The sequence below is a fragment of the Lissotriton vulgaris genome, chromosome 2_2, assembly GCF_964263255.1.
Source record: "Lissotriton vulgaris chromosome 2_2, aLisVul1.2, whole genome shotgun sequence".
Taxonomy (NCBI): domain Eukaryota; kingdom Metazoa; phylum Chordata; class Amphibia; order Caudata; family Salamandridae; genus Lissotriton; species Lissotriton vulgaris.
Genome location: NC_141688.1, coordinates 35,911,751 through 35,936,497, shown reverse-complemented (window position 1 = coordinate 35,936,497; position 24,747 = coordinate 35,911,751). Strand labels below are relative to the sequence as shown.

Genomic DNA, 24,747 nt, shown 5'->3' with positions numbered 1-24,747 from the left:
TACATGGCGCCCATACGTTGATTGGCCTTATATCATGACACTCGAGTAGTATATCATTCAAACCTTAACACCTTCATTCCCGTTTCCGGAAAACGGCAGTGTCGGAAAAACCTACCTATTTTTGAAATAGGTCTTTTTCAAGCTTGAATCTATCTAAAAACGGTTTCGTTGAATTACTACCCAGTTGTGCTACAAAGTAATCTTTGTTTTCTTCAATTTCCTGTGCTAACATGGCACAAGTCGTGGACATCCCGCCGCATAGTCGCATTGTGGTGCGTGACCATTTGCGGGCTTATAATGTCCCTATGGAAGGCTTAACTGTTGTTCTAGTGGTGAGTGCGGAACATGCTTACCCGTACGAACTGTTTTATTCGTGGGTTACATTTCCGGCGGTGAACGCTAATTCTGGTGTTTTCCACAACTACACTGCTACGGCTGTACCGGCTGCGTATGCTCCGTACAGAGCACTGGAGGTTCCTATTGACGCTTGGCAGCATGGAGTTTGGTTTGGTGGCGCCCTACCACACGCTTTAACCGCTCCGAGGTTGGGTCCTTTGTCCATACCGGGCACACCATGGCCCGCTTTGGCTGGATTCACTCCTCACCCTAATCGCGCCACTTGTGGCATAGCTGATCTGCGGCAGCTTCATGAAGTTGCAGTGGAAGTGATTAGAGCGCTTGTTCATTACACTAGCCGTAATGTTCAGGACGTAGCCCCTAGAGGCGCACAGCTTCGTGCAGAACAGGCTGGTTTGAAAATCATTCCTGTCATGGTGAATTCCGTAATGGGCAAAAAGCCGCAGGACAAGGATGATTTTCCGTTCTGGTTTGCAGAGAAATTCGGCCAGCTGGAAGCTGTGTTTCCCAATACGAATCCCGGTGATAAACACCGGATTCTTACACTAAGTTTACCGAAAGATTTGGCACCTGAGCTTGTTGACTGTGAGACCTGGGGTAAGACTTTTGCAGCGGTCTATTCGAGGTGCTAGGGCACCCCGTCTGTGACCAATCTGAGTGCGGTCCTTAAACGTGTTCAAGATGAACACGGACCGGAGTCGGCGGTTGAATTGGGTATGCACCTGTGTGGCTCCTTTGATGTAGTTTGCGATCTAATCCTTGCAAATGTCAAGGGAGATGCAGTGAACTTTCAGGTTGCTAACGCTTTAGCGTTAATTCCCGAGGCCGAGAGACCCCGTCAGTTGGCAAGGATCATTGTGGCTGCTTATAAAACGGTTGGCCGCAATGCGAAGGGGCTTAAGGCTTTTCCTGATAAAGAGAAAAAGCAGCCCCAGGGTCAGACACCGGAAATTAGTGGTCAACAAAAGTCCAAGAAACAAAATTGGCCTAAAAAGCAGAATCAGGGTAAGCAACAACAACAACAAACACAGGTTTCTGCTCCTGCGTCTCCGTTGCCTGCGCAGTCGGATCGTGTTTATGATTTGCGCGACCGCGCGATGATTAAATCGCCTGAGAGGTTTCAGGCTTCTGACCAACGCGCTCCTCGTTCCTTTCAGGACTCATCGGCTCCGTCAACCGGTGGTGGAGGGGGCGGCAGGGGCCGGGGTGGCCAGCAAGGACGTGGTCAGCCCCACCCGCGTAACGGTGGAGATCAGCAGGAAGGCTCTACGCCCAAGAGACCTCAGTTTGCCACGAAGAAAGTCGCCGCCCTGACAGCGCATCGTTATGCCCCAGATAGTGAGAACGCGGCTTCCGAATCTGACGTGGGCTCTGACCTTGCTGGACAGCGAGGCGGAGATTACCATAGTGAGAGAGGCCCTCCGTCCACTGTTGAAGGTGACAGCGACTGACACTTATGTTGTGATTGAAACTGCTGATACGCATGTTGCTCCACCTGAACGCCTTTTTGAAATTGTCCTGTTAATTGAAGGTGACATGCAGCGAACTGTAAAAGGGGTATTTTGGGAAAATCTCTCGTCTACGTATGACATTTTGCTTTCGGAGGCTGACTGGCCCCCACCTTTTGTTCTCGCAGCTCCGCGAGGGGAGGAGGTAATCCTGCCCAGTTTCGCGCACACTGTACCGAGAGTGGAAGCGCTGCATTTTGCAGAAGAGTGGGCTCTGGCGCTTGCGCCGGCTGTGTACCGCAATCAGTGTGGCTGGGATAAATTGTCACCGAGCCACGAGATTCCTTTGCGGTCTCAGCCTCAGCCTCAGCCTCAACCTCAATATCCCATACGGCGTGAAGCCAAAGCTTCAGTCGCGGCTATCCTTGAACAATTGGAATATCAAGGTGTAATTGAAACATGTGTGTCACCGATGAATAACCCCCTTTTTACTGTGAACAAGCCAGACGGCTCATATCGTTTGGTTTTAGATTATAGGCATTTAAACTCGCATTGCCGTAACTGCGCAGTACAGAATACTCATGGCTCTGCTTTAGTGAATAGTCTTGAGCGTAAACGGTTCAAAACCACGCTCGACATTTCCAATGGTTTTTATGCACATAGATTAGACGGTCTTAGTTCCCAATGGACCAGTTTTACATGCGGCGGTGTGCAAAAAATGTTTCGGCGTCTCCCAATGGGCTATAAGAACAGTCCAGGAGTATTCTCCGCCCGCATTGTCTCTCTTCTGGAGGGCATCGACCCGGTTGCTTGTTCGTATGTGGATGACATTTATCTCACAGACGAGGACCTTTGGGAGCATCTGTGTCGAGTAAATAGCATAATTTGTAACTTTGCTGACATTGGTTACAAGTTTAACTTTGCAAAGTCGCACATTGCAGAGTACACAGTGTTGTTTCTCGGTTACGAGCTTGACAACGAGGGAAAAGGGTTAGACCCTCACTTCCTGGAGAAATGCGCACAATTGCGCTCTCCGACAACACTGAAAAAATTACAGTCTTTGCTGGGATTTTTGAATTTCGGGAGAACTTGCATTCCGGAATATGCCCAGCGTATCAAGCCTTTGTATGCTTTGATACAACCATCTTTCTCCAAATCATGCTGGCTGCCAGAGCATTCAGCCATTCTGCAGTCTTTGCAGGCTGATTTGCTCGCTTCTGAATACTTACAAACTCGTGATAACCAGACCAACCTGGTGATAAGAATTATCCCTGGGGCGGTGGGTTTCACGTACCTGACCTTTAATGAAGGAGACACAGTACCTATTGCTTACAAGTCACACTTGTACACTTCGGCTGAATTGCGTTTTTCCACTGTGGAGAAAGTTTTAACGGCTGTACAGATGGCAATTCTTAAGGAACGTGCCCTGTCACAGGGAAAACGCATGCTAGTTGTTACCCCGTGTCCTGCATTGGAGGCGGTTACGAAGGCCAGTGTACCTAATTCCAAAGCTTTGCACCCTCAGTGGATTCAATGGGCTGCATCCTTGACGTCACAGGATGTCACGTTTGTTTTTGACGCCACTTTACGGTCGCAGGAGTATTTACAGTATGAATTTGTTCATCCTGCTCCTTTAGCAATGCGGCCGTTGGAGGATTTCCATTGCATCATTTACACTGATGGTTCGGCGCAGGATGCGCATGGCTCTAAACATGCCTACGTTTCCGCTTGCGCCATTGTGGTCGGTGCCATGGTGAACGATGAGTTCAAGTCAAGTGTCGTGCACACGCAGACGCTTGGGGACTGCACCGCACAATTAGCAGAGCTTCGTGCTCTGATGCTTGCATTGGAGTACGCTGATCCTAGTGTGACGACTTTGATCGTAAGTGACTCTTACTACTGTGTCCAGTCTTACAATGAAAACTTGTTCTTTTGGATTCAGAATGAATTTCGTGATTCCAAAGGTAGCACAATAAAACATAAAATGATCTGGGTCCGAGTGGCGGAACTTAAAGAGAAGTTGCCACTCGTGTTTGTGATTCATACTCTCGGTCATCAGCGCGTGGGGGTCCACGCTGTTGGCAATTCGCTTGCTGATGAAGCAGCGAAGTCAGCGGTATCAAAATACTTAGTTGCAGCAGTCACGAGGTCCAAAAGCAAAATTGATGATGACATCTTGGCAGCAGTTGCTGCAACAGAGAAGGGAAGTAAATATCCTGCGGGGTTCCCCTCTAAATACACATACCACTTAAGTCCCGATAAGGTTCCTTATGTGAAAATCCCTGATGTTTGCGAACGTCTAGTTCCCAACTCGGATCGCAGGGCTACTTTGATTACAGCGGCTCATGAAGGTGTGGCGTCTGCGCATGCGGGCGTCTCAGCCACTGTAACTCAGCTACAACAAAGGTTCTGGTGGCGGGGACTGTACAAACAGACGCAAGATTATGTCCTTCAATGTGACATTTGCCAGCAGATTAAGCCTTCGACTGCTGCGCATCCGCCTCAGACACAGTTGTACATCTCGAATAAACCGCTTGGATGCGTTTATTTAGATCACTGCGGTCCATTTTCTTCTGATACTGCGTACAAGTACATCTTAGTAGCAGTTGATTCATGCACACGCTTTATGTGGATATGGCCACATCGGAGCACTGATTCACGTACTGTCATTAAGGATTTGCGAGTCTTTGTGGGAATTTTTGCCTCTGGTACCTTCTATTCGGATCAGGGTCCGGCTTTCGCCTCTAAGGCGTATAAGGATGCAATGGTTTCGTTGGGGGTCCAAGTCAAATTTTCGAGTCCCTACAGGCCTGAGGGCAATAGTGTAGTTGAACGAATGAACCGCGACTTAAAGCAATCTTTGACAGCTCGAGTTATAGGCGCTGGCAGAAACTGGTTAGCCCACCTCATAGGCGTGCAGCGTGCGCTTAATAATCTCCCTAGAAGGTCTCTGGGTGGGCGGACCCCGTACGAAATGCTCTTTGGTATCAAGATGTATGTCCCTGACCTCGATGGGCTAGACTGCAAGGCCCAGGCCACGGCCTTTGACGTAGATGAACATTGCAATGTTTTACAGAATCTACAAAAGACCAGAGACAGTCTTGCAAAGGAACATTTGCCCTCCACATTGGATGTTGCGCTGCAGATCCCGGTAGTTGGCTGGCTACCCCAAGTTGGAGAACTGGTTCTAGAGAAGATCGATAACAAGAAAGAGTTTGGTCCCTCATATCGAGCACCGGTTCGAGTTCTTGGAGTGAAGGGCACAAGAACAGTCATTTTACCACCACTTCCAGGTCGTAAGGAAAACAGATTTATTTCTATTGACAATGTCAAGACACACAGGGTGGCCGATTCTTCATAGCATGACACCGGCTGTATCCTGTCCTTCCATGGTGAGGCACTCTGTGCTGGCTATTACATCTGGTGCAGAACAGGAGGTGTCCCTCGAGATGCCTGCCATATCCAGTCCTTTATTAAATACTATTCCTGTAACTAACATTGATGAGTTGAACTACACCTATCCTGCTGATTTATCGATGCCTGATTTGCATACTCGTTTGGCCGACCAGTCCAGATTCTCTTTTGACTCTATTTCGGAACCTTCAAAGAAACCCTCAACTATTGCAAAATATGCCACGTTGTTTAAAAAACATTTTTTAATTCCCCCTTGGACATACATTTGGTTGATACTATTTTCATTTTACCTTTTTATGTCAATTGGTTTTGTGTTTTATTTTTTCCGCCTGATCGATGGTCACTACGTTAAAGAAAGAACAGGAATTCGGTACCTTAATGGAACATTGGCCCCTCTTTCCTCTTCACATTCAGCGCACAGACTGAAACGAAACTTAAATACAGTTAACATTACTGCTTGGCCTGTCCTTGATGGGATTGTGTGGGATGCGGTTAGGTTTCAGATACATGGGCCCACTGAAGTGATTAATGTTCCAAATGTGCTTAGAGTAAACATGGGAGATGTGATTAAACAAAATATACGTTCTGATGATTGGGATATTCAGGCCGTAGAAGGATTATTCTCTGATTTGAAATATTATGCTGCCTTCGATGCTGAGGATCTGTATTTAGATTCTATTAATTATGGTGATTTGTTTTGTTTCCAACACTATGGTAATCATTTTTTGCATAAGACAAATTCACGAAGGGTTGCTGTAAATTATACACAATGGGAACATTGCCCTGCTCCTTTAGGAGGCAGCTCCAATACATTTCTGAAAAAATACACTTATTTCACAGACTTTAATCAATCGAATCCTGAGTCATTTCATTTTAAAATGACACAAAAGTCTATGTCCAAAGTTAGACTTACCGATACAAAATTACTGTATTCGAAGTCCTTTCTAGACAGGTTGGCTGTAGATGGCTATGAGTTTTGGAAAGGAGCAATTGACCTTAAATCGGTTTGGGGTACCAAGGATTGGCAGGTACAAGGCACTGAGGCTTTGCACCGTGCATGTCTCATCCCGAATCACATGTTGTTTTTAAATTCATCCATTTTCCAAACAACATGCTTTGGATTGGCTACTTCTAAAAAATTAAATACACCGACCATCCCAGATTTAGAGGAATATTCAGGTTGGGGTAACTTTACTGAATTGTCCATTCATGAGTTGCAAGCTCTATTGCACAATTCATCCTTTAACGTTTCCAGTTTGGATTCCAAGGGTTGGCTGATGTGGCATAGAAGTGCTGATTCTTGCCAACGTCGTTTTCTAGGTTTGGCTGAAGGGTTCACAGAAGTCAGACCCGATCCCCGTTTTGAAGAAGATTATACTGTCACAACTTATTCTGTGGGGAAGCTGTGTCAGAATTGGTTGCAACATTCCACATTAGCTGCAGTTAAACTACATCTGTCTCAATTAAATGATAATGTGGATTTCAACGATTTTATAAAAGGCCCAGCTAAAGGTAGATCTAAACGGTGGCTTTATGCGATTTACAATGAAATTTGGAAAGTTTCCCAAATTGAGGCTGCTAAGCGCCTGAGGGCTATTGATCAAGCACATTTAGAAAAAATGCTTGCAGTTGTCGATAACAGTATTAACACGCTTTCTTCCCGAATTTACACGTTGAACAATATTGTGTCTTCTGTTGTTGACATTGTACATGATGAAGTGTCCGTGTTATATCATGGTCCAAATCAATTGCGTTCGGTGATGCAGTTTGCTTGGACACTACAGACTCTGAAGTCTGGTCGAGTGCCTTGGAATTTTATGAACGTCTCATCACTATTTGCCCCATTTAATTTGACTGAAAACCAGCGCATGCTTTCAATGAGAGATGCATCATTTTCTATGTTAGACATTGAAAAATTAGAATCCTTGCCCTTTTCTGTGGCTGAGGTGACTGCTGCTACATGGCTTATCCATGGTGTTATTACCTTACCTTTTGCTCTGTATAAATTTACAAATTGTATGAAATATATGGCTATAGGGCGATATGAACCATTAGGCAGTGCTTTCCTCCATGAGACATGGTCTTTACCATACACTTACAGATGCCTAAAGGAGGGGAATGAAGTGAATCTGAATGGTGAAGAATGTACATAGTCGCCTGACCGCTCACTAATATGCAGACACATCCAGTTGCATGGTTCTTGTAATCAGGACAAGCCTAATTTGGCCTGTGTTTTGAAGGGGACACCGGTTCCTGCAATAGTTCCCACGTTCACGTTATTGTCCAACGGTAGTTATTTACTTTTGAATAACGAACTGTGTTGTGGGTTACAGGTCGGTATCGCTTATGTGGTTACCGTTTCAGAGAGGGTGGTTTGTTGCAAGAATGTGTTATATCCACCCACGCATGGGAATTCAGATGTTTCAATTTGGCCATGAATACCAACCTTGAGAGCCGAGTTCAATGGTTTAAGCCGTATAAGAGCCCTATTGTCTCAGAAGCAAGTGGCCCTGAGCTCTGCCCGCGAAACTTATGTCCTTCACATAGCTAACACACGCACAGAGGTGCAGGCACTTTTAAATACTGATTTGCCGTTTCATTTCTCCGAGCTGGTTCATCAAATCTTTAATACCTCCTCCACAACAGGCCTGGCACATTTTTTAAAATTGGTTAGCAGTGGTCTCGTGACTACGTTTGAAAAAGTATTTGGTATTATCCCTGCGTTCTTTCATTCTATATTCGCAAGCCTGTTTGGTGGATTTCCTGTTTTGCTGGCTTTGGCTGCAGGCGTTCTGGTGATATTTTGCTTTCTAAAACATGGATGCCCATCCTGCGCAAGGAAACGCTCAGCCCCTACTGATGCAGTTTCGCAACCGGATGCTTGATTACTATGGCTCCTTGCCGCTTGCGACTTTAAGCACGGCTTTTGGATTATCGTTCAGATTTTCCTATTTCACATGTGTCCAGCCCGTGTTTCATTGCCTGAGCTGTGATTTCGACTGGGCCATTGATTTGTGTCTCTGCTTACCGACTTCTCCTGATGTCAACTTTGATCAGCTGATGAGCCCCGTAGTTGCTCACGAGTTGGTTTGTTCTGGCGAAAGGGTTATGGCCGTGGCAGCGATGCATGGACTAATGGGTCAGTGGGACATATTCGCAGCGGCGCATGACTTTCTGGCACATAGCGTTCTCGAGAACCCACTGAGTTGTCCTCTGATGTTGCTAGAGGAATCGGTGTTGGAGGAGCACGTATGTTCTTTCCCATTGCTTAATTGGATGGCTGAACTGTTTTCGGATGATGACAGTGATTTTATGTTGGAAGCTGTAGCTACCTATTTTGCATATTCATTCAATCCATGAGTGACTTTGAAGACTTTCATTATTATGGCACGTGACTTTTTAGTAATTCTGAATGGTGCCTTTTTTAATACGAACATTCGACTTTCATATGTTCTGGGCCTATGAACTGGGAGTAGGCCTTAAGTTCGACTTTTATATTTGGTGTGGCCACTATAGGCATTCATATATATTTTTTATTAAAATCTTATATACATTTACATACATTTAGCTTGGCTCAATATCATTGAACTCTGCTTTCATGTTTTGCCTCTCATGGGGTATTAGCTTATGTTTTATCTTTTTTTTACCGTCCTCGGATCATTGGGGGGGTGTCATATGGTTACTACGTTTCTATATATTGTGTTAAGTTAGCATGAGCTTATTAAATGTTTAAACGCAATATTTTCTTTCAGCTTGAGTTTGCACACGACACCTAATTGTTATTGTAGCTTTCAACCTAGACGAAAGATGTGATTTATTTGAGAATAATATGTTATTGCTCTAGTATCAGTCGTGCTTGGTACACTTGGTACAACTGTCTGCACACCGAGAACTGCACACTCTAAGAATAACCTAACACAAGGTTGCTGAAGGCCTGATCCTCGTACCACGTTAGACATAACACAAATAATGTTGCTATCAACATTGGGCTCTACGCGGGTTTAAGATAGAGTTACAGGGAATGAATTAACACACTTGATGCTTCGCATGCAGAGAGCTGGTAGCTGTTGATGTGATCTACTCCTACTGAGAATTAGAGGTATGGGCCCGCCCAGCTAGAACCCAAACAAGACCTTCTTAGATATAATATAATATACTGAATAGGGTGCGCGAAATATAGGTGATACAGAATTCTATAGATTTTTGCATCATAACATGCTATCACCTTTTGCTTATTATGGATTAGTGACTATGCTGCTAACTCTGATTTTTATAATATGTATGTTGGTATTATACAAGATACTGCGTTTGAGAACTATGCATTGAAAAATAAACATTTCAAACTTGCACGTGTGTTCTTTGCCTCCCAGTTTCGGTTTGTAATGATTATATAACGAAAGAGTGTTCATGTGTTCCACGATACCTGAGGTACCCTAAGTTCATGTTCTGGATTGTCTAAGTCATTGGGAAGTAATTACTACCGATGAGACACTGTAGCTAGCTTGGTAAGGGGATTTCTGAAACAAAGGTGAGTTTTGGGTCACCCTAACTCACCCAGGTTCTAGATCTCTGTGCACAGTTCTGTGGGAGAACGGAAACCCTGCTACAATGCCTTCTGCAAAGGTGGTCTGAATGTTGGAGCTGGTTTTGTCAAAGGAGAGGAGCAGTTGGGTGTCATCAGCGTAGGATATGGGGATAAATCCCAAATTCCTCAATAGTCTCGCCAAGGGAGTGACTTGTTAAACAAGGTAGGGCTCAAACACTAGCCCTGTGGTACTCCCTTGGTCACCCTGGTGGTCTGTAAGTGAAATGAGCCAAGGTTAATGGTCTGAGTTCTGTCAGACAGAAAGTTGGTCATCCTCTTCAATGCATTCCCTGTAAGGCCTATGTTTCCCAGTTTCCTAAGTAGAGTCTGGTGGGAGATGGTATTGAATGCAGCGGATAGGTCAAGCAGCACCAAGAGTACAGCTTTACCGTTATCCAACAGCATCCTGATGTTGTCCGTGACTGCCACCAGCGCAGACACTCTGCTATATCTGGGACGGAATCCAGATTGAGAGGGATCCAGGCAGTTTGAGGAGTCAGTAAAATCTGATAAATGTTTATTAATGTGTTTTTCCAAGATTTTGGTATGTAAGAGTAGTAGGGAAATCCGTGGGGATTTTAGGATTTTTTCTAATTGGGAGGATCTGCGCATCTTTCCAATCCAGTGGGAAAATGCCTTTCTTCCTGGAGCTGTTTAGGATAGAGCAGATGGGGCCAGCTAGTTGTTTAGATAGTGTGGCGACTATCTTAGCCGGAATGAGATCCAGTGTGGACCCTGATTTGGTGCTTCTTAATAGAGTAATGATTATAGACTTAAGACAGGGAACCCTGTTCCCCTACCATGGACTGATCATTATCTGGTCCCACCACTCTGGCATACCCCAAGCCCCCCCCTCTGCGCCCCCTAGAGCTACAGTGAGAGGGAGGGACTGGGCGAAACTATCCATAGATCAGTGGGCCGACTCCCTCTCTACTACCCCTCGACAGACTGGGGCTGACGTAGACACACTCTACACCCATTATGCCAACTGGCTACAGACCACCTTAGATACAATTGCGCCTCAGAAACCCCTCAAAGTGAAAACCAAGTCTAAAGAATCACCTTGGTCTACCCCCAAGCTAAAAGAGCTGAAACAAAACTGCCGGAAGCTTGAGAGAACTTGGAGACGCACCCTCAAGGCACAGGACAGGAGCAGCCATCGAGAGGCAATTAAAAAATATAAAGCTGAAATCACACTAACACAGGCTTCATTTTATGAGGAAAAAATTAGAACGTCTGCCAATACCCCGAGGGAACTATTCCGGATAGCAAAATCCCTGATTAGTACCCCCCAACTCTGCAGGATCCCCGTGAAGCCCAGACCCGCTGTGATAGACAGGCAGAGTACTTCCATCAAAAAATTCAAGCCATTTCCTCATTATTTGACCCGGTCAGTCAAGACCCAGTCGGAGCAGATACCCTTCCCCCAACCACGGTCTGCCAGCTAGCCGAATTTCCATTGCTTGAAGAAGACTCTTTAAACACTCTTATGTTGAAAGTCACATCAGGTTCCCCTTTAGATCCCGCTCCCCCACGCCATCTTTTGAAAGTTGCGGACACTATCAGACCAGTGATTCTAAATATTGTAAACATGTCAATCACCACAGGGAGAGTTCCAGAAACTTGGAAATGTGCACAAGTCAGGGCTTTGTTAAAAAAAAAAAAACCTCGACCCAGGAAAAATGGCCAACTACCGTCCCATCTCACTTCTCCCCTGGGTAAGTAAGCTGCTTGAGAAACATATCAACATCAGCCTTATGCTCTATCTGGAAGCCAACCATCTGCTCCATGATTCTCAAGCTGGCTTTCGCCCAAAATTGGGGACAGAGGCATTACTGAAAGTCACAGAACTAGCCCGTAAGCACATGGATCAAGGCGGCACCACAGCAATCATGCTGTTAGACCTAAGTGCCGCCTTTGATACCGTAAACAGTAACATCCTTATCTCCCGACTAAAACAGCTTGGAGTGACAGGAAGTGCCATCTCATGGTTACAATGTTTTTTAGAAAACCGAACTTTACAGGTGGGGGAGGGTGACATTCAGTCCAAAACTTGGCCTCTCAACCAAGGTGTGCCTCAGGGCTCCTCCCTGAGCCCCACACTTTTTAACATTTACATGCAACCGTTAGCGGAGGTCGTTCACCCTTTTGGCTTTGAAATCGTAACCTACGCTGATGACACCCAGCTTGTGGTGGCCCTGAATCAGCCAGGAATCACCCCCTCCAACCTGAACAGCTGCCTAGTAGCAGTTACAAAATGGATGGCCTCTTCCCATTTAAAACTTAACGGGGACAAAACAGAACTGATGTTCCTGGGGAACACAACCGGCCCCAGTCCGACCCTACAGGGCCACCCTGTATGGGCCCCCCCCCCCCCCCAAGAGCCAAAAAAGCAAATCAAAAGCCTGGGCATGTGGCTGGATGATACCCTAAGCTTTAACCAGCAAGCCACAATACTCTCCGCCACCTGCTTTGGGCTGATGCGAATGTTGCGGAAAGTCCTACCACTCCTCCCTTTTCAGGCCCGCAGGATAATGGTCCAGGCCATCATCCTGTCCCGTCTTGATTATCGCAATGCTATATATCTGTGTGCACCAACCAGCACACTCAAAAAGCTGCAAGTCACTCAGAACGCAGCAGCGCGTCTATTGCTCAGCCTGACCCGTAGGCATTCGGGCACTGCTGCCCTGAGGAATTTACACTGGCTGCCCATCCAAGCCAGAGTAAAATTCAAGGCTATGTGCATAAAGCATAAGGCCATTTGGAAAAATGCCCCCGCAATGATCTGCTCCCTAGCCACCCCTTACCATCCCCAAAGAGCACGGCCTTTCTGGCAACAACACATAAGATCAAACGGGCCAGATGGGGCGGACGCTCCTTCTCCCTGAATGCTGCCACGACCTGGAATTCTCTACCGTCCACGCTTCATAGAGAACCCAATCACTTAAAGTTCCGCAAAACTCTTAAAACCTTCCTTTTCTCTAAGTAAATTAGCTGACTCCCAGAGATACGCATTCACAGCGCTACGAGGCCTTCGGGTAGTAATGCGCTTTACAAAACCCACTTTCATTTCATTTCATTTCAGCTTCAGTCTTATCTGTAGTAAGTAACAGGAAGTTCTCTAGCATGTGAGAAATGGGCATGACTGGTGGGAGATCAAACTTGAGGGCCCATTTGAGGTGATTTTAATGTAGATCATATCGATTTTCTGGGTTAGATGGCTTGCTATATTGTCGCACAGTGTTTGAGATGGGGCGGATTCAATGTCGCAGGCCTTAGCGTTGGGGAATGTTTTTAGGATCTGTTAGAGAATTCTCGGAGTGCTCCCTGCTTGTTCAAGTTTGGATGCGATGTGATTTTTGCAAGCGTTTTTCAGATTATTATGGTACTTTGTTAATGCATACTTAAATCTTTCTTTATCTATTGGGTCATGTGAGTGCCGCTAACGGCGTTCAAGTTTTTTACATTGACTCTTTTCGAGCCGAAGGTTCCCGAATACCACGGTGTCTGGCGACGTTTTATATTCGTGGGGCACTGTTTTAAAGGAGCTAAGCTGTCCATAGTGGATAGTAGGCTGGAATTGAAGGAGGCTAGGGGTTCCTCTCCATTGACAATTTCAGAGTATTGTGGTGGACTAAAAGCGGCTTGAAAATGTGAGGGCGTAAGTTTATGCCAATGACTATAACTTTTTTTAGGGTAGTATTTAGGGTCAGTCTGTGACTTTGGATCGTTCACCTGGAACTCGATCATAGAATGATCTGACGATGTCAAGGGATTGGTCGCTCGATAGGATATATTAAGGGAGTTTGTTAGTATTATATCCAGAGTATGACCTGCCCGGTGGGTGGGGTCCTTATTTATTTAAGTTAGATTGAGTGTGGACAGTTTTGTCAGAAGGGAAGTCGCCTCTGGATTATCTGGGTTTTCGCTGTGCACGTTAGAGTCTCCAAGAAACACTTTGTCTCCAGCGCATCTGAAGCTCTTTTTAAAACATATGACACTGAGAATAAGTTTTGAATTAGATAAGGAGTATTTTATCCAACTAAACTACTATAAAAAATGCACGGAAAATATAGTGTATAAAACTCCCGAGCACTGTCTACAGTTTCAGTTAGAGCATAGAGTAAGGCAATGCATACTTCGCCTGCGACTAGGAATTCTCCCCTCAAAAGTGTATTCCTCTAGATGGAACTCCGTTGAAAATCCTTCGGGTAATTGTGACTTGTGCTACAGTGGAGTACAAGATCTTTTCCACGTACCTTTAATCTTTCCTAATCCGATTTTGGTAGAGGCGCTTTATAAAACCTATCTGTTTGAGACACAACACTATTTTAACTCAAGATTTAATTACGCTGTGGAAGTACCCCCAAACGAATTTGCCTGCTATAACTAGTTTACGTTTTTTTTTATACTTTTAAAATCTGTTTTAAAAGCGCATAAATGTAATAATTTTGAACTCATGTATTTTGTATTTCTCAACCACAATTTGCTACAACCTAGTTAATGTCTATAACAAGTTTTAAAGCGGTTTAAAAGTATAAATATAATTATTTCTATATGTATGTACTTGTATTTAAAATTACCTTGATTTATTGCTTTGCCTTGTGGATAATCTAGCTGGAATTCGTAGAGGAGGAGAATAAGGATATATGCGTGTCATCTTATGGGTTCAAAACTGAGAAATGCTCAGAAGAGAGTCAAAAGTAGTATTGATTAGCTTCAGATTGACTACAATTCACAGAACGCACACCTACAACATAACAGATCATGGAATGTATTCTGGCTGTATCTTGAAGGTGGTCCATCCTCATGCCCTTATCTCATGGACCACAGGTAAGGATCTACAGCCTCTACAAATATTTTACCTTCTAGCACTAATAGTAGACTAACGTGTGAGAAGTTGGCCTGGTATATGATGTTCACTATTCTAGTGAGCACCTTGCACCAGTCCAAACAACCCTTATGGTGATGGTTGTAAAGTCAACCTTATAGACCAGCTATCCTAGTGATAGCATGGACAAAGCAGTCTTAGGCTAAACTCAAGAGGGCATGTGAAGCCAGCTGTTTTACCATATGTAACCCCTTTAAATACCAATTGAAAGGATACCACACAGGATATATATAAAATATATATGTATTTATTTCTAGACCATCCCTCTGAACTCTTTATGAGGTCAGAGGCACAAGTACATAACAAGATACTTAATTAAAATACAATAAGTTGCACAAAATACAGTAGGGCCCTAGGGGCACGCTAAACCATATACTACAATAGTGGTATAAGGACCACTACACGAAAAGTGAATAGGCCTAGGGAATCGCTGGGGCTACGCTGTACTACCAAGAGTTAGGAAGCAGGGGGCCCACGGGAGGCGTGTGCAGAGTCTTTACTCACACGCAAGTTACCATAGAGAATAAATGGGAACGTAAAAGTTAGAAACTAGCTCTTTTAGGGCACTTCTAACTGGAGTCCATGAAAGTTACTTGAAACCTAGACAGTTGGATAGTCAATACCCACAGGAGCACCGGAGTACCTCACCCACAGGAAGCCGGTGCATAGGCGTCAAAGTGTGTCGGGTTTCGTCGCTGAATCCTGTGGAGCCTGGAAGAAAGATGCTGCAGGCGATCCGGTTGGATCCAAGGGCGGATCGAGGATGAAATACTGGCAACTGAATAGATTGATTGAGGTGGAAAGGTGAAATGACCTTTGGCAGAAACTTTGGATTTGTTTTAAGAACCACTTTATTATGATGAAGTTGTATAAATGGTTCTTGAATTGTTAATGCTTGTATCTCACTTACTCTTCTAAGTGACGTTACAGCTACTAAAAAAGCAACTTTCCATGTAAGGAATTGTAATTCACACTTATGTAATGGTTTGAAAGGAGGACCCATAAGTAAACAACATTTAAGTTCCACACTGGAGAGGGTGGTATTCTAGGAGGAATTATTCTTTTAATAAACGCTTTGATTGCAGGTACTCTAAACAATAACAAATGTTGTCTGTTTTGACGATATGCTGCTATAGCAGCAAGATGTAACCTGATTGAGGAATACGCTAAGTTAGATCTTTGCAGATGTAAAAGATAGCATATAATGTTTTGTATGGAAACATCTAAGGGATTGATGTTGTTATTTGTACAATATACAACAAACCTTTTCCACTTTGCTGCATAACATGCTCTAGTGGTAGGGTGTCTTGCTACTTTTATGACATTCATACAATCAGGTGGTAAATTTAGATATCCAAATTCTAAGACCTCAGGAGCCAAATCGCTAGATTGAGCTGCATTGGGTCTGGATGCATAATCTCGCCATGGTTCTGTGTTAGTAGATATGGGGAGTTTTAGTTTGTGATGTGGTACTACTGACATCTCTAGTAGCGTGGTGTACCAGGGTTCTCTTGCCCACGTTGGTGCTATGAGAATCAATGTGAGAGAATGTTGCTGTAGCTTGTGTACCACTAATGCAATTAGTGGGAGAGGTGGAAAAGCGTACGCAAATTTGTTTGACCAGTTCATCCATACCACATTGCCTTTGGATAATGGGTGTGGGTATCTGGCGGCGAAGCTTGGGCATTTTGAGTTGTGTTTTGTAGCAAACAACTCTATGTCTGGTTGACCCCACTTTGGAAAAAATGACTGAAGAACTTGATGATGAAGTTCCCATTTGTGTATCTGTTGTCTTTGACGACTTAACAGATCTTCAACTTGATTGTGAACTCCTGGTAGATGTTCTGCTAATAGAAAAATGTTCTGAGGAATGGCCCATCTCCATATGCTCTGTGCCACCTGGGAGAACTGTAGGGAGTGTGTTCCTCCTTGTTTTTGAATGTAATACATTGCTGTCATATTGTCCGTCCGGACTAGTTCAGCTTTGTTTGATAGGTAATGCTGATCTATTTTAGAGCAAGTAACTCCAGATGGTTTATGCGGAGTATTGTTTGTTGCATTGTCCATGTACCCTGTACTGTGTGATTTTGTAAATGCACTCCCCATCCTGTAAGAGATGCGTCTGTGGTTAGTATTATCTGTGGAACAGGTTCTATAAACGGCCGGCCCTTGGAAAGGTTTTTGGTGTTCCACCATTGCAGAGAGCGATATGTCCGGTCGTCTACCACCACCAGATATGTTATTTGTTGCTGAGCCTGATTTCACTGACTTGCCAAGCACTCTTGAATAGGCTGCATTTGTAGTCTTGCATATGGCACTATGAAAATGCAAGATGCCATCATTCCTATTAGTTGCATAAACACTCGAGCTGGTAGTGAGTGTTGTGGCTGGAATTTTTTCAAAAGATCGTGCATAGTTTGCATTCTTGCTGGGTTGGGGTACGTTATTGCTTTGGAGGTATCTATTGTTGCACCCAGATACTGCTGAGACAGGGATGGTTGGAGATGGGATTTCTTTGAATTTACTGTGAATCACAGTTTGTGTAGCAGACATATTGTTTAATGCGTGTGCTGTACAAATTGGTTGTATGACTTGGATTTTATTAACCAATCGTCCAGATATGGGAAGACATGAATGTTGTCCCTTCTTAAGTGTGCTGCTACTACTGCTAATTAAACAACAGGGGGTGGTGATGGACAGAGTTTCTGAATTAAGCAGAATACTCTCACCCAGTCAAGAGATCAGGGCTTGATCCAACACCGTTTTTTAGCTCACTGCACCATTCCAGCTCAGAACCTGGCTATATGCAAATTAGTCTGTCCCTGGCCCAGTGCATCATGGGAACAGGGCAGACCAAACTACCAAGCCAATTCTTTCACTGGGAAGGAAACAAGCTTCCGGGGAACGGTTTCTGGCATTACAGCCTTCTTCGGCCCGGCTTGCTTGAATCCTGATGGTGCAATGAGCAAGGGACTCACGTCTGAGTATACCCTTCCACGCTTATGGTGGACAAAATAATTAAACAACAGGGGGTGGTGATGGACAGAGTTTCTGAATTAAGCAGAATACTCTCACCCAGTCAAGAGATCAGGGCTTGATCCAACACCGTTTTTTAGCTCACTGCACCATTCCAGCTCAGAACCTGGCTATATGCAAATTAGTCTGTCCCTGGCCCAGTGCATCATGGGAACAGGGCAGACCAAACTACCAAGCCAATTCTTTCACTGGGAAGGAAACAAGCTTCCGGGGACCGGTTTCTGGCATTACAGCCTTCTTCGGCCCGGCTTGCTTGAATCCTGATGGTGCAATGAGCAAGGGACTCACGTCTGAGTATACCCTTCCACGCTTATGGTGGACAAAATAATTAAACAACAGGGGGTGGTGATGGACAGAGTTTCTGAATTAAGCAGAATACTCTCACCCAGTCAAGAGATCAGGGCTTGATCCAACACCGTTTTTTAGCTCACTGCACCATTCCAGCTCAGAACCTGGCTATATGCAAATTAGTCTGTCCCTGGCCCAGTGCATCATGGGAACAGGGCAGACCAAACTACCAAGCCAATTCTTTCACTGGGAAGGAAACAAGCTTCCGGGGACCGGTTTCTGGCATTACAGCCTTCTTCGGCCCGGCTTGCTTGAATCCTGATGGTGCAATGAGCAAGGGACTCACGTCTGAGTATACCCTTCCACGCTTATGGTGGACAAAATAATTAAACAACAGGGGGTGGTGATGGACAGAGTTTCTGAATTAAGCAGAATACTCTCACCCAGTCAAGAGATCAGGGCTTGATCCAACACCGTTTTTTAGCTCACTGCACCATTCCAGCTCAGAACCTGGCTATATGCAAATTAGTCTGTCCCTGGCCCAGTGCATCATGGGAACAGGGCAGACCAAACTACCAAGCCAATTCTTTCACTGGGAAGGAAACAAGCTTCCGGGGACCGGTTTCTGGCATTACAGCCTTCTTCGGCCCGGCTTGCTTGAATCCTGATGGTGCAATGAGCAAGGGACTCACGTCTGAGTATACCCTTCCACGCTTACTACTGCTAGACACTTTGTGAACACTCAAGGTGCTGTAGTTACTCCGAAAGAGAGTACCTTGAATTGGTAGTGTTGACCTTCTAGAATGAACCTTAGGTACTTTCTGTGCGATTGTTGTATGGGAATGTGGAAGTAGGCTTCCTTGAGATCTAATGTGGCAAGGAAGTCTCCATTCTTTAGCAACAGTAGAACCTGTTGTAGTGTGACCATATGAAAGTGGTCTGATTGTATGTACAGGTTTAGGGGCCTTAGATCTAAAATAGGTCTGAGGGACCTGTCCTTTTTCGGTATGAGAAAGTATAAAGAATAAACCCGTGTTTTTATGTTCCTATGGGACTGGTCCTATTGCATTTTTTTGCAGTAGAGATTTCACCTCTTGTCTTAGCATTATGAGGTGTACCTGTGACATAGGACGCTGTCTGGGTGGTATTGTTGGAGTGGAAGTGAGCTCCAGACAATAACCTGACTGAATTATTTGTCTTACCCACCTGTCTGTGGTGATGGAGTTCCAGACAGGTGGGAACCGTTGTAACTCTCCCCCCCTCCCGACAGGAGTGGAATGGTCTGGGGGGATGGAAGGGAAGTCACTGTTTGGGAGTAGAGGTGTTGCGATTGTTATTTCCTCTACCTCTACCCTTATTGTTGTTTCCTCTATAACCTCCTCTATAATATCCTTTATTAGGCGAGGTTTGGTTGGGCGCTTTAAAAGAAGGGGAGGTATTGTCAGTTTGGAAACCCTTAGAGGCTCCCCTATATGAAGAGCGACGAAAGGAAGGTCTATGGGCTTGTATTTGTAAAGCTCCCATGGATTTTGCCATGTCTGTATCTTTTTTCATCTTTTCTAGTGCACTATCAACTGATGGACTAGTTTAAGATATTGGCTTGTACTTCTGGTTTAAACCCAGAGATGCGTAACCATGCTTGTCCACGCAACAATACCCCTGTGTTTATTGCTCTAGAAGCTGTGCCTGTTGTGTCTAGTGCACATCTTATGGAGGTATTTGTAATAACTTTGCCTTCCTGTATTAGGCCAGAAGCCCTGGTTTTGTTTTGCTCTGGCAAGTGTTGCATGAGGGACTCTAACTCATCATAATGACCTCTATCATATTTTGCTAACAAAGCTTGAGCGTTGGCAATCCTCCAGACATTAGCAGCATGTGAAATGGTGCGTTTTCCCGAAGCATCTAAAAGCTTAGACTCTTTGTCAGGATGTGGAGCATTTCCTGTTGTCTGCGAATTAGCTCTTTCTCGCGTTTGACACTACTAGTGAGTCCAATGGCAACTGTCCTTTAATGTATGCTGGATCAGTTGGAGCCGCTTTGTACTTCTTTTCTAGTCTGGGATAATTTTTCAGGTGCATATCTTACCACTCCACTAAGTATTGGAAGTGTGGTTGTGGTCTTATGTGATGACATTAAAGTGTCCATTAGGAAGTCTCCTTCCATTGTATCTGTGTGTAGGTCTACCGCCATGGAAAGTGGCTCCTCAATGAATGAGCTGCGTAAACACAATAGTGTCATATGGGGGAGATGGTCTAAACTGGTATACATCATCTTGTGGCAGATCTGGAGCACCTGGTGCATTGTAATCTTCCCCTGGGTCACCTGATGGCCCAGAAATATCATCAGTGTCATTAATGTCATCTACTTTCTATATCCTGTGAGTAACTAACTCCATCATCCTCATCTTGTGGTATAAGACTATGTGTACTAGATGGTGAATGTACAGGAGAAATATCTACTGGTACTTCTCTTTCTGGTGAAGGGATCCTCATTGGTGAAGTTTGAGCATGCTTTTTTAGAGGAACTGGAGGTGTTTTAGGATAGTCCATTTTCCTCTTTTCAGGCACAGAAGTGATATGTCCAGTCTTTGGATTAATAGGAAGAGTTTTTCTGCTTTGGATCAGATTTAAAAAGCTCTTCTACTGGCAAATCTTTTTTCGGCGCTGATTTATATGGTATGGGGCCGAAATGCTTAGGTTTAACAGTGTCTATTGTCTTTGGAGCAGATTTTGGTTTCAGTTTCGAAGACTTTTTTCTAAGATCCGTGCTCTTTGGATCCAGAGTTTTTGGTCCCGGAGTTCGTTTTGACTCATCTACCTTCGGAGCCGAAGTATGTTTTGGTACCGGAACCTTCTTCGGGTCCACTTTTTTCGGAACGGGGTGGTTTTTCATTCCATAGCTTTGGGAACCTCTTTCGGTGCCGAAGATGCTTTGGTGCGGGTGTTAATTTTGGCTTAAGGATCTTCTGCTTTTCGGGACCGACAGACTGACTCAAATCCGAGTCGAGTGGAGGCTTTTTTGTATTCTTCGCTGCCGAGCCAGAAGGGGGGCGTCGGAAGGTTTTGGTCAGTGTGCACCTGGACCCGAAAGTGGAGGTGGAACCGAAGCCTGTCCCGGTATGGTGAGGTGAACAGGGTCGACGTCTGTACTCACGACCTGTTAACCAGCTGAAAGATCTTCATCTTCAGATTGATCCTTGACTCCAGAAACTGAATCCTCTGCTTCAGAAGCAATGTCTTCGTGCTGTTGTTCTTCGGCGTCTACTTCAATTGGAGCCTTGTCTATGATGAGGTCTGGTATCGACGAAGATGACTGCGCCATTACTCTTCGAGCTAGACGGTCCCTGATGGTTTTCTTGGACAGGAACGAAGAGCAGGCCTCACAGTCTCGACTCTCGTGCTCTGGAGATAAGCAGAGATTGCAAACCTCATGAAGTTCGGTCTGAGGGAATTTGTGTCCACACCGAGGGCATTTCTTGAAGGGTGTTCTTTCCATGAGACAATGGCGCAGTTGGGCCCGACGAACGCTGGAATCGAGAAGTGAAGTTTCTATTCGACGCTGGTAACCGGAATCAATGTCGATGATGATGCCGATGGTATTTTGATTGATTTATGGACTCGAAAAGAAATCGGTAACGGTGAACACATCCGAGCCCGATGGCGGAAAAAAACAATCTGAAGATGGAGTCGATGCCCATGCGCACTACGATCTAAGGGAGGAGTCATTCAACAGACAAAGACTCTTCCAAGACAACAATAAAGTGTAATCATCCGGGCCCACCACCAGATGGTGATCTAATGCAATAGTGTGTGGTCTGCAGCCCATATGCCTCGAACGTATTATTTTCGCACCTTCTAATTTATTAATTAAGCCAAATGTAAGCTCTAATAGTTTTTCTGATTTACATTGAAATCCTGATTTACGAAAAGATTAACGTTTTGTTCTCAAAGACAGCTTATTGGTTTCTTCACCCAAGAGTTGTGAATCCTTTTCTTAGATAATGATAGTTGTAGTTTACTAATATGAACGAATGTCTCATGATGCAGTAATGTTATTACCACCCATGTGAAAAAATAACCTGAATCATAATGTGTCACAATCATGTGGAATTCCATGCTAGTAGACATTCAGTAAATCCCAGGGTCTACTATATCATGTTTTATCACTTTTTATTGTCTCTATGACCGTGACCTTTGCAAATCTGTAAAGCACTACAATGCCCAATACATCGAAGTATTCAAATAAAGTCAATACATGTACTTGCTAGCATTGGTGCTAAGGGATATTTCAATGACTGGAAGAGGAGAGTTTAAAGTGCTACAGAACGTGGTCCTAAGGCAGCCAAGTGCTTCTCTCCCAAGAACAACTGCAGCCCTGGCACAGAAGTAGGGGTTTTGTGAGACACATATGTTCTGGTCTTGCAGCAACACCTAATGAATGTCGAAAATGGAAACCACTTGCTTTCTGGGCTGCAGGGGACCTACAGTGACTACTTGTGGTGCACCACAGCTTGCATCAAGCGACAATTTCTGATCCAGGTTATTTCGACAGCATGTTTTCGATACCATGGGGTACTGTCACATCTACATTCCAGATTGGCTTACACTGAAGCATTGTTCTCGTCTCTCTAACACGATACTAAAAATATTTAATGCCAGGACGTCTTATTTCCAGGAAGAGAAGTTGAACCTCCAATACAACTCTTTGGAGATGGTTTCTTCACTCTGCCAACAGGCGACTCTTGCTTCGTTCTTTGTGCCTTTCGGAATCCAATCTCTCTGCTGGAGGGGCCTCAGAGTTGACATCTGGTCCTAGTTCAGGTTCAAGAGGCAGTGAAGGAGGCTTGGAGAGCTGTGAGTGAGTCCCACCACCTACAGAAAGCAAGCAAAATCCATCAACCCCGGGACAAATATGAATACTACATTTCAGCTAACAGTATGTTACATGGGAATCTGTGCAATATCAGCAACGTATTACTGACCCCTGAACTGCTTTTAACAAACTTGAAGATGAGGTTAACAATTGTATAGAAAAAAACGTATAACACACACTACCAAACAAACCGCTGCCTAAAGTTTCCAATCTGCAAGTCTGAATAAATTATACTGCTTACATTATATTTCTTGCTATTTTATCTCTTTTGTCATTCATAAAAACTTAATTTTGCATTAAGCAACTTTTCTTCATTCAAATTAAAGAATTGCAAAGTTCGGTCTGGGCTAAGTGTTATTTTATATATGAATTTTGTTCAATTTTATGTTTATTTTCAGTTTAAAATAAAGATAAAAATCACTTACTATCTCAAAAAAAATATTAAAACAAGTATCACAAACATTATTCACGCATTCATGTATATCTTTGTCCACAATAAACAGTTACAATCCTAATTATCTATTTCACATCAGAGAAAAATTCTCGATTGTAACTGGCAATTTCTATCAATGAAAGTGAAGCTCAAGGGATACCACTGGAGTTGCAAAATCGGCATAGCAAAAACTACATGGCAGTCCTTGCCAAGCTAAACACACAATATGATGGGCGGAATGTTGCACATTGGCAAAACACTCAACCCCAGTCACAGTCCTTGCCAAGCTTTCACAAAGGTTAATGCTGGGAGACAGTTAAAGTCTAATGGTAAATTTATAAACTTTTGTAGGACATTTAGCTTCCCTTTTTGTTCGAAATTAGAATTTTATTATCAAGAAAACATGCCTATCCACAAAGGTATTATATGCTTTAAACATCTGTGAGCTACTGAAAATGCACTCTTTTACGCCTGCAAGGAATTCACAGCACATGTTGGTGCAGAATATGACCCAATGTGAAATTAGGCATTTCGTCACAGCCACGCCCATCTTAACTTCTGCAAAGCAGACAGAGCTGATCATCCACTCTGCCCTATCAAGAATGGCTAGTGTAATAGGTCACTACATACCCGTGGTCCAATCTATGAAACCTCGGTTGGCTGAAGAGGAGGGAAGAAAGACAGCAAAGTAACAAACAAGACCACAACAAAAGGCAGACACCGCCTTGGATAAGGAGGATGGGCAGAAGCAGAGGCCAAGAGACCACTACTAATTCACAAACTCAACCCAGGGTGAGTATTGTCCATTTCGGTTTGTCCTCATGGAAAGGTGGAAGGAAGGCTGAACAGGCTCTGGACATACTGGCAGATCATAACAGAAGATCCATGGGTGTTAGATGTTGTAAGTTGTTACGTAAAAGAATTCCATATCACACCTTGACAGCTAAAGGTATCTAGAGAATAACTTTTTTCAGGAAGAATTAATGAGTATTGTAAAAATACAAGTTACTTATCTTCAGTAACGATGTATCTGGTAAAGACGTTGTCTAGCCGCAGATTCCTTAACTTAAAATATCCCCAGGCATCAAACTAGATCTGGAAACCCTTTGCAGCAGCACCCCTGCGTGCCGGGGGACGCCACCACACGACCCCGCCCTGACGTCGTCCACGTACGTGACGTCAGTGAGGTCATATAAGTCCCTCGCGGCACGCTGACATCAGTTTTCTTCGGAGAAACTTTTCTGCTGCACAACGCGGAGCCACATACAAAAAACTGTAAAAGTAGGAGTCCAGTGTGCGAGGGATGAAAAATCACTGAATAAAGAAGGAGGATGGTGGAAGACACCATCGCAAAAGACAGAATTAGACACTGTCTACATATAAGAGAAAAAGCTGTGCGAAAGAGCCCCGCAGACTAAGCGAA

At 44.3% G+C, this 24,747-nt stretch overlaps 1 protein-coding gene across 1 annotated transcript in view; it reads right to left on the bottom strand.

The window, feature by feature from the left end:
* Positions 1–14,922: 14,922 nt before the first annotated feature.
* The window catches only part of BBS4 (Bardet-Biedl syndrome 4), a 481,469-nt gene continuing 471,644 nt past the window's right edge, over positions 14,923–24,747 (bottom strand). The window contains exons 16-18 of the mRNA XM_086959248.1: positions 18,741–22,890; positions 16,605–17,363; positions 14,923–16,542 (exon numbers count right to left, since the gene is read on the bottom strand). Coding sequence (XP_086815374.1) covers positions 22,739–22,890 — 152 coding nt within the window. The 3' untranslated portion in view covers positions 14,923–16,542; positions 16,605–17,363; positions 18,741–22,738. The remainder of the gene's footprint in view (positions 16,543–16,604; positions 17,364–18,740; positions 22,891–24,747) is intronic.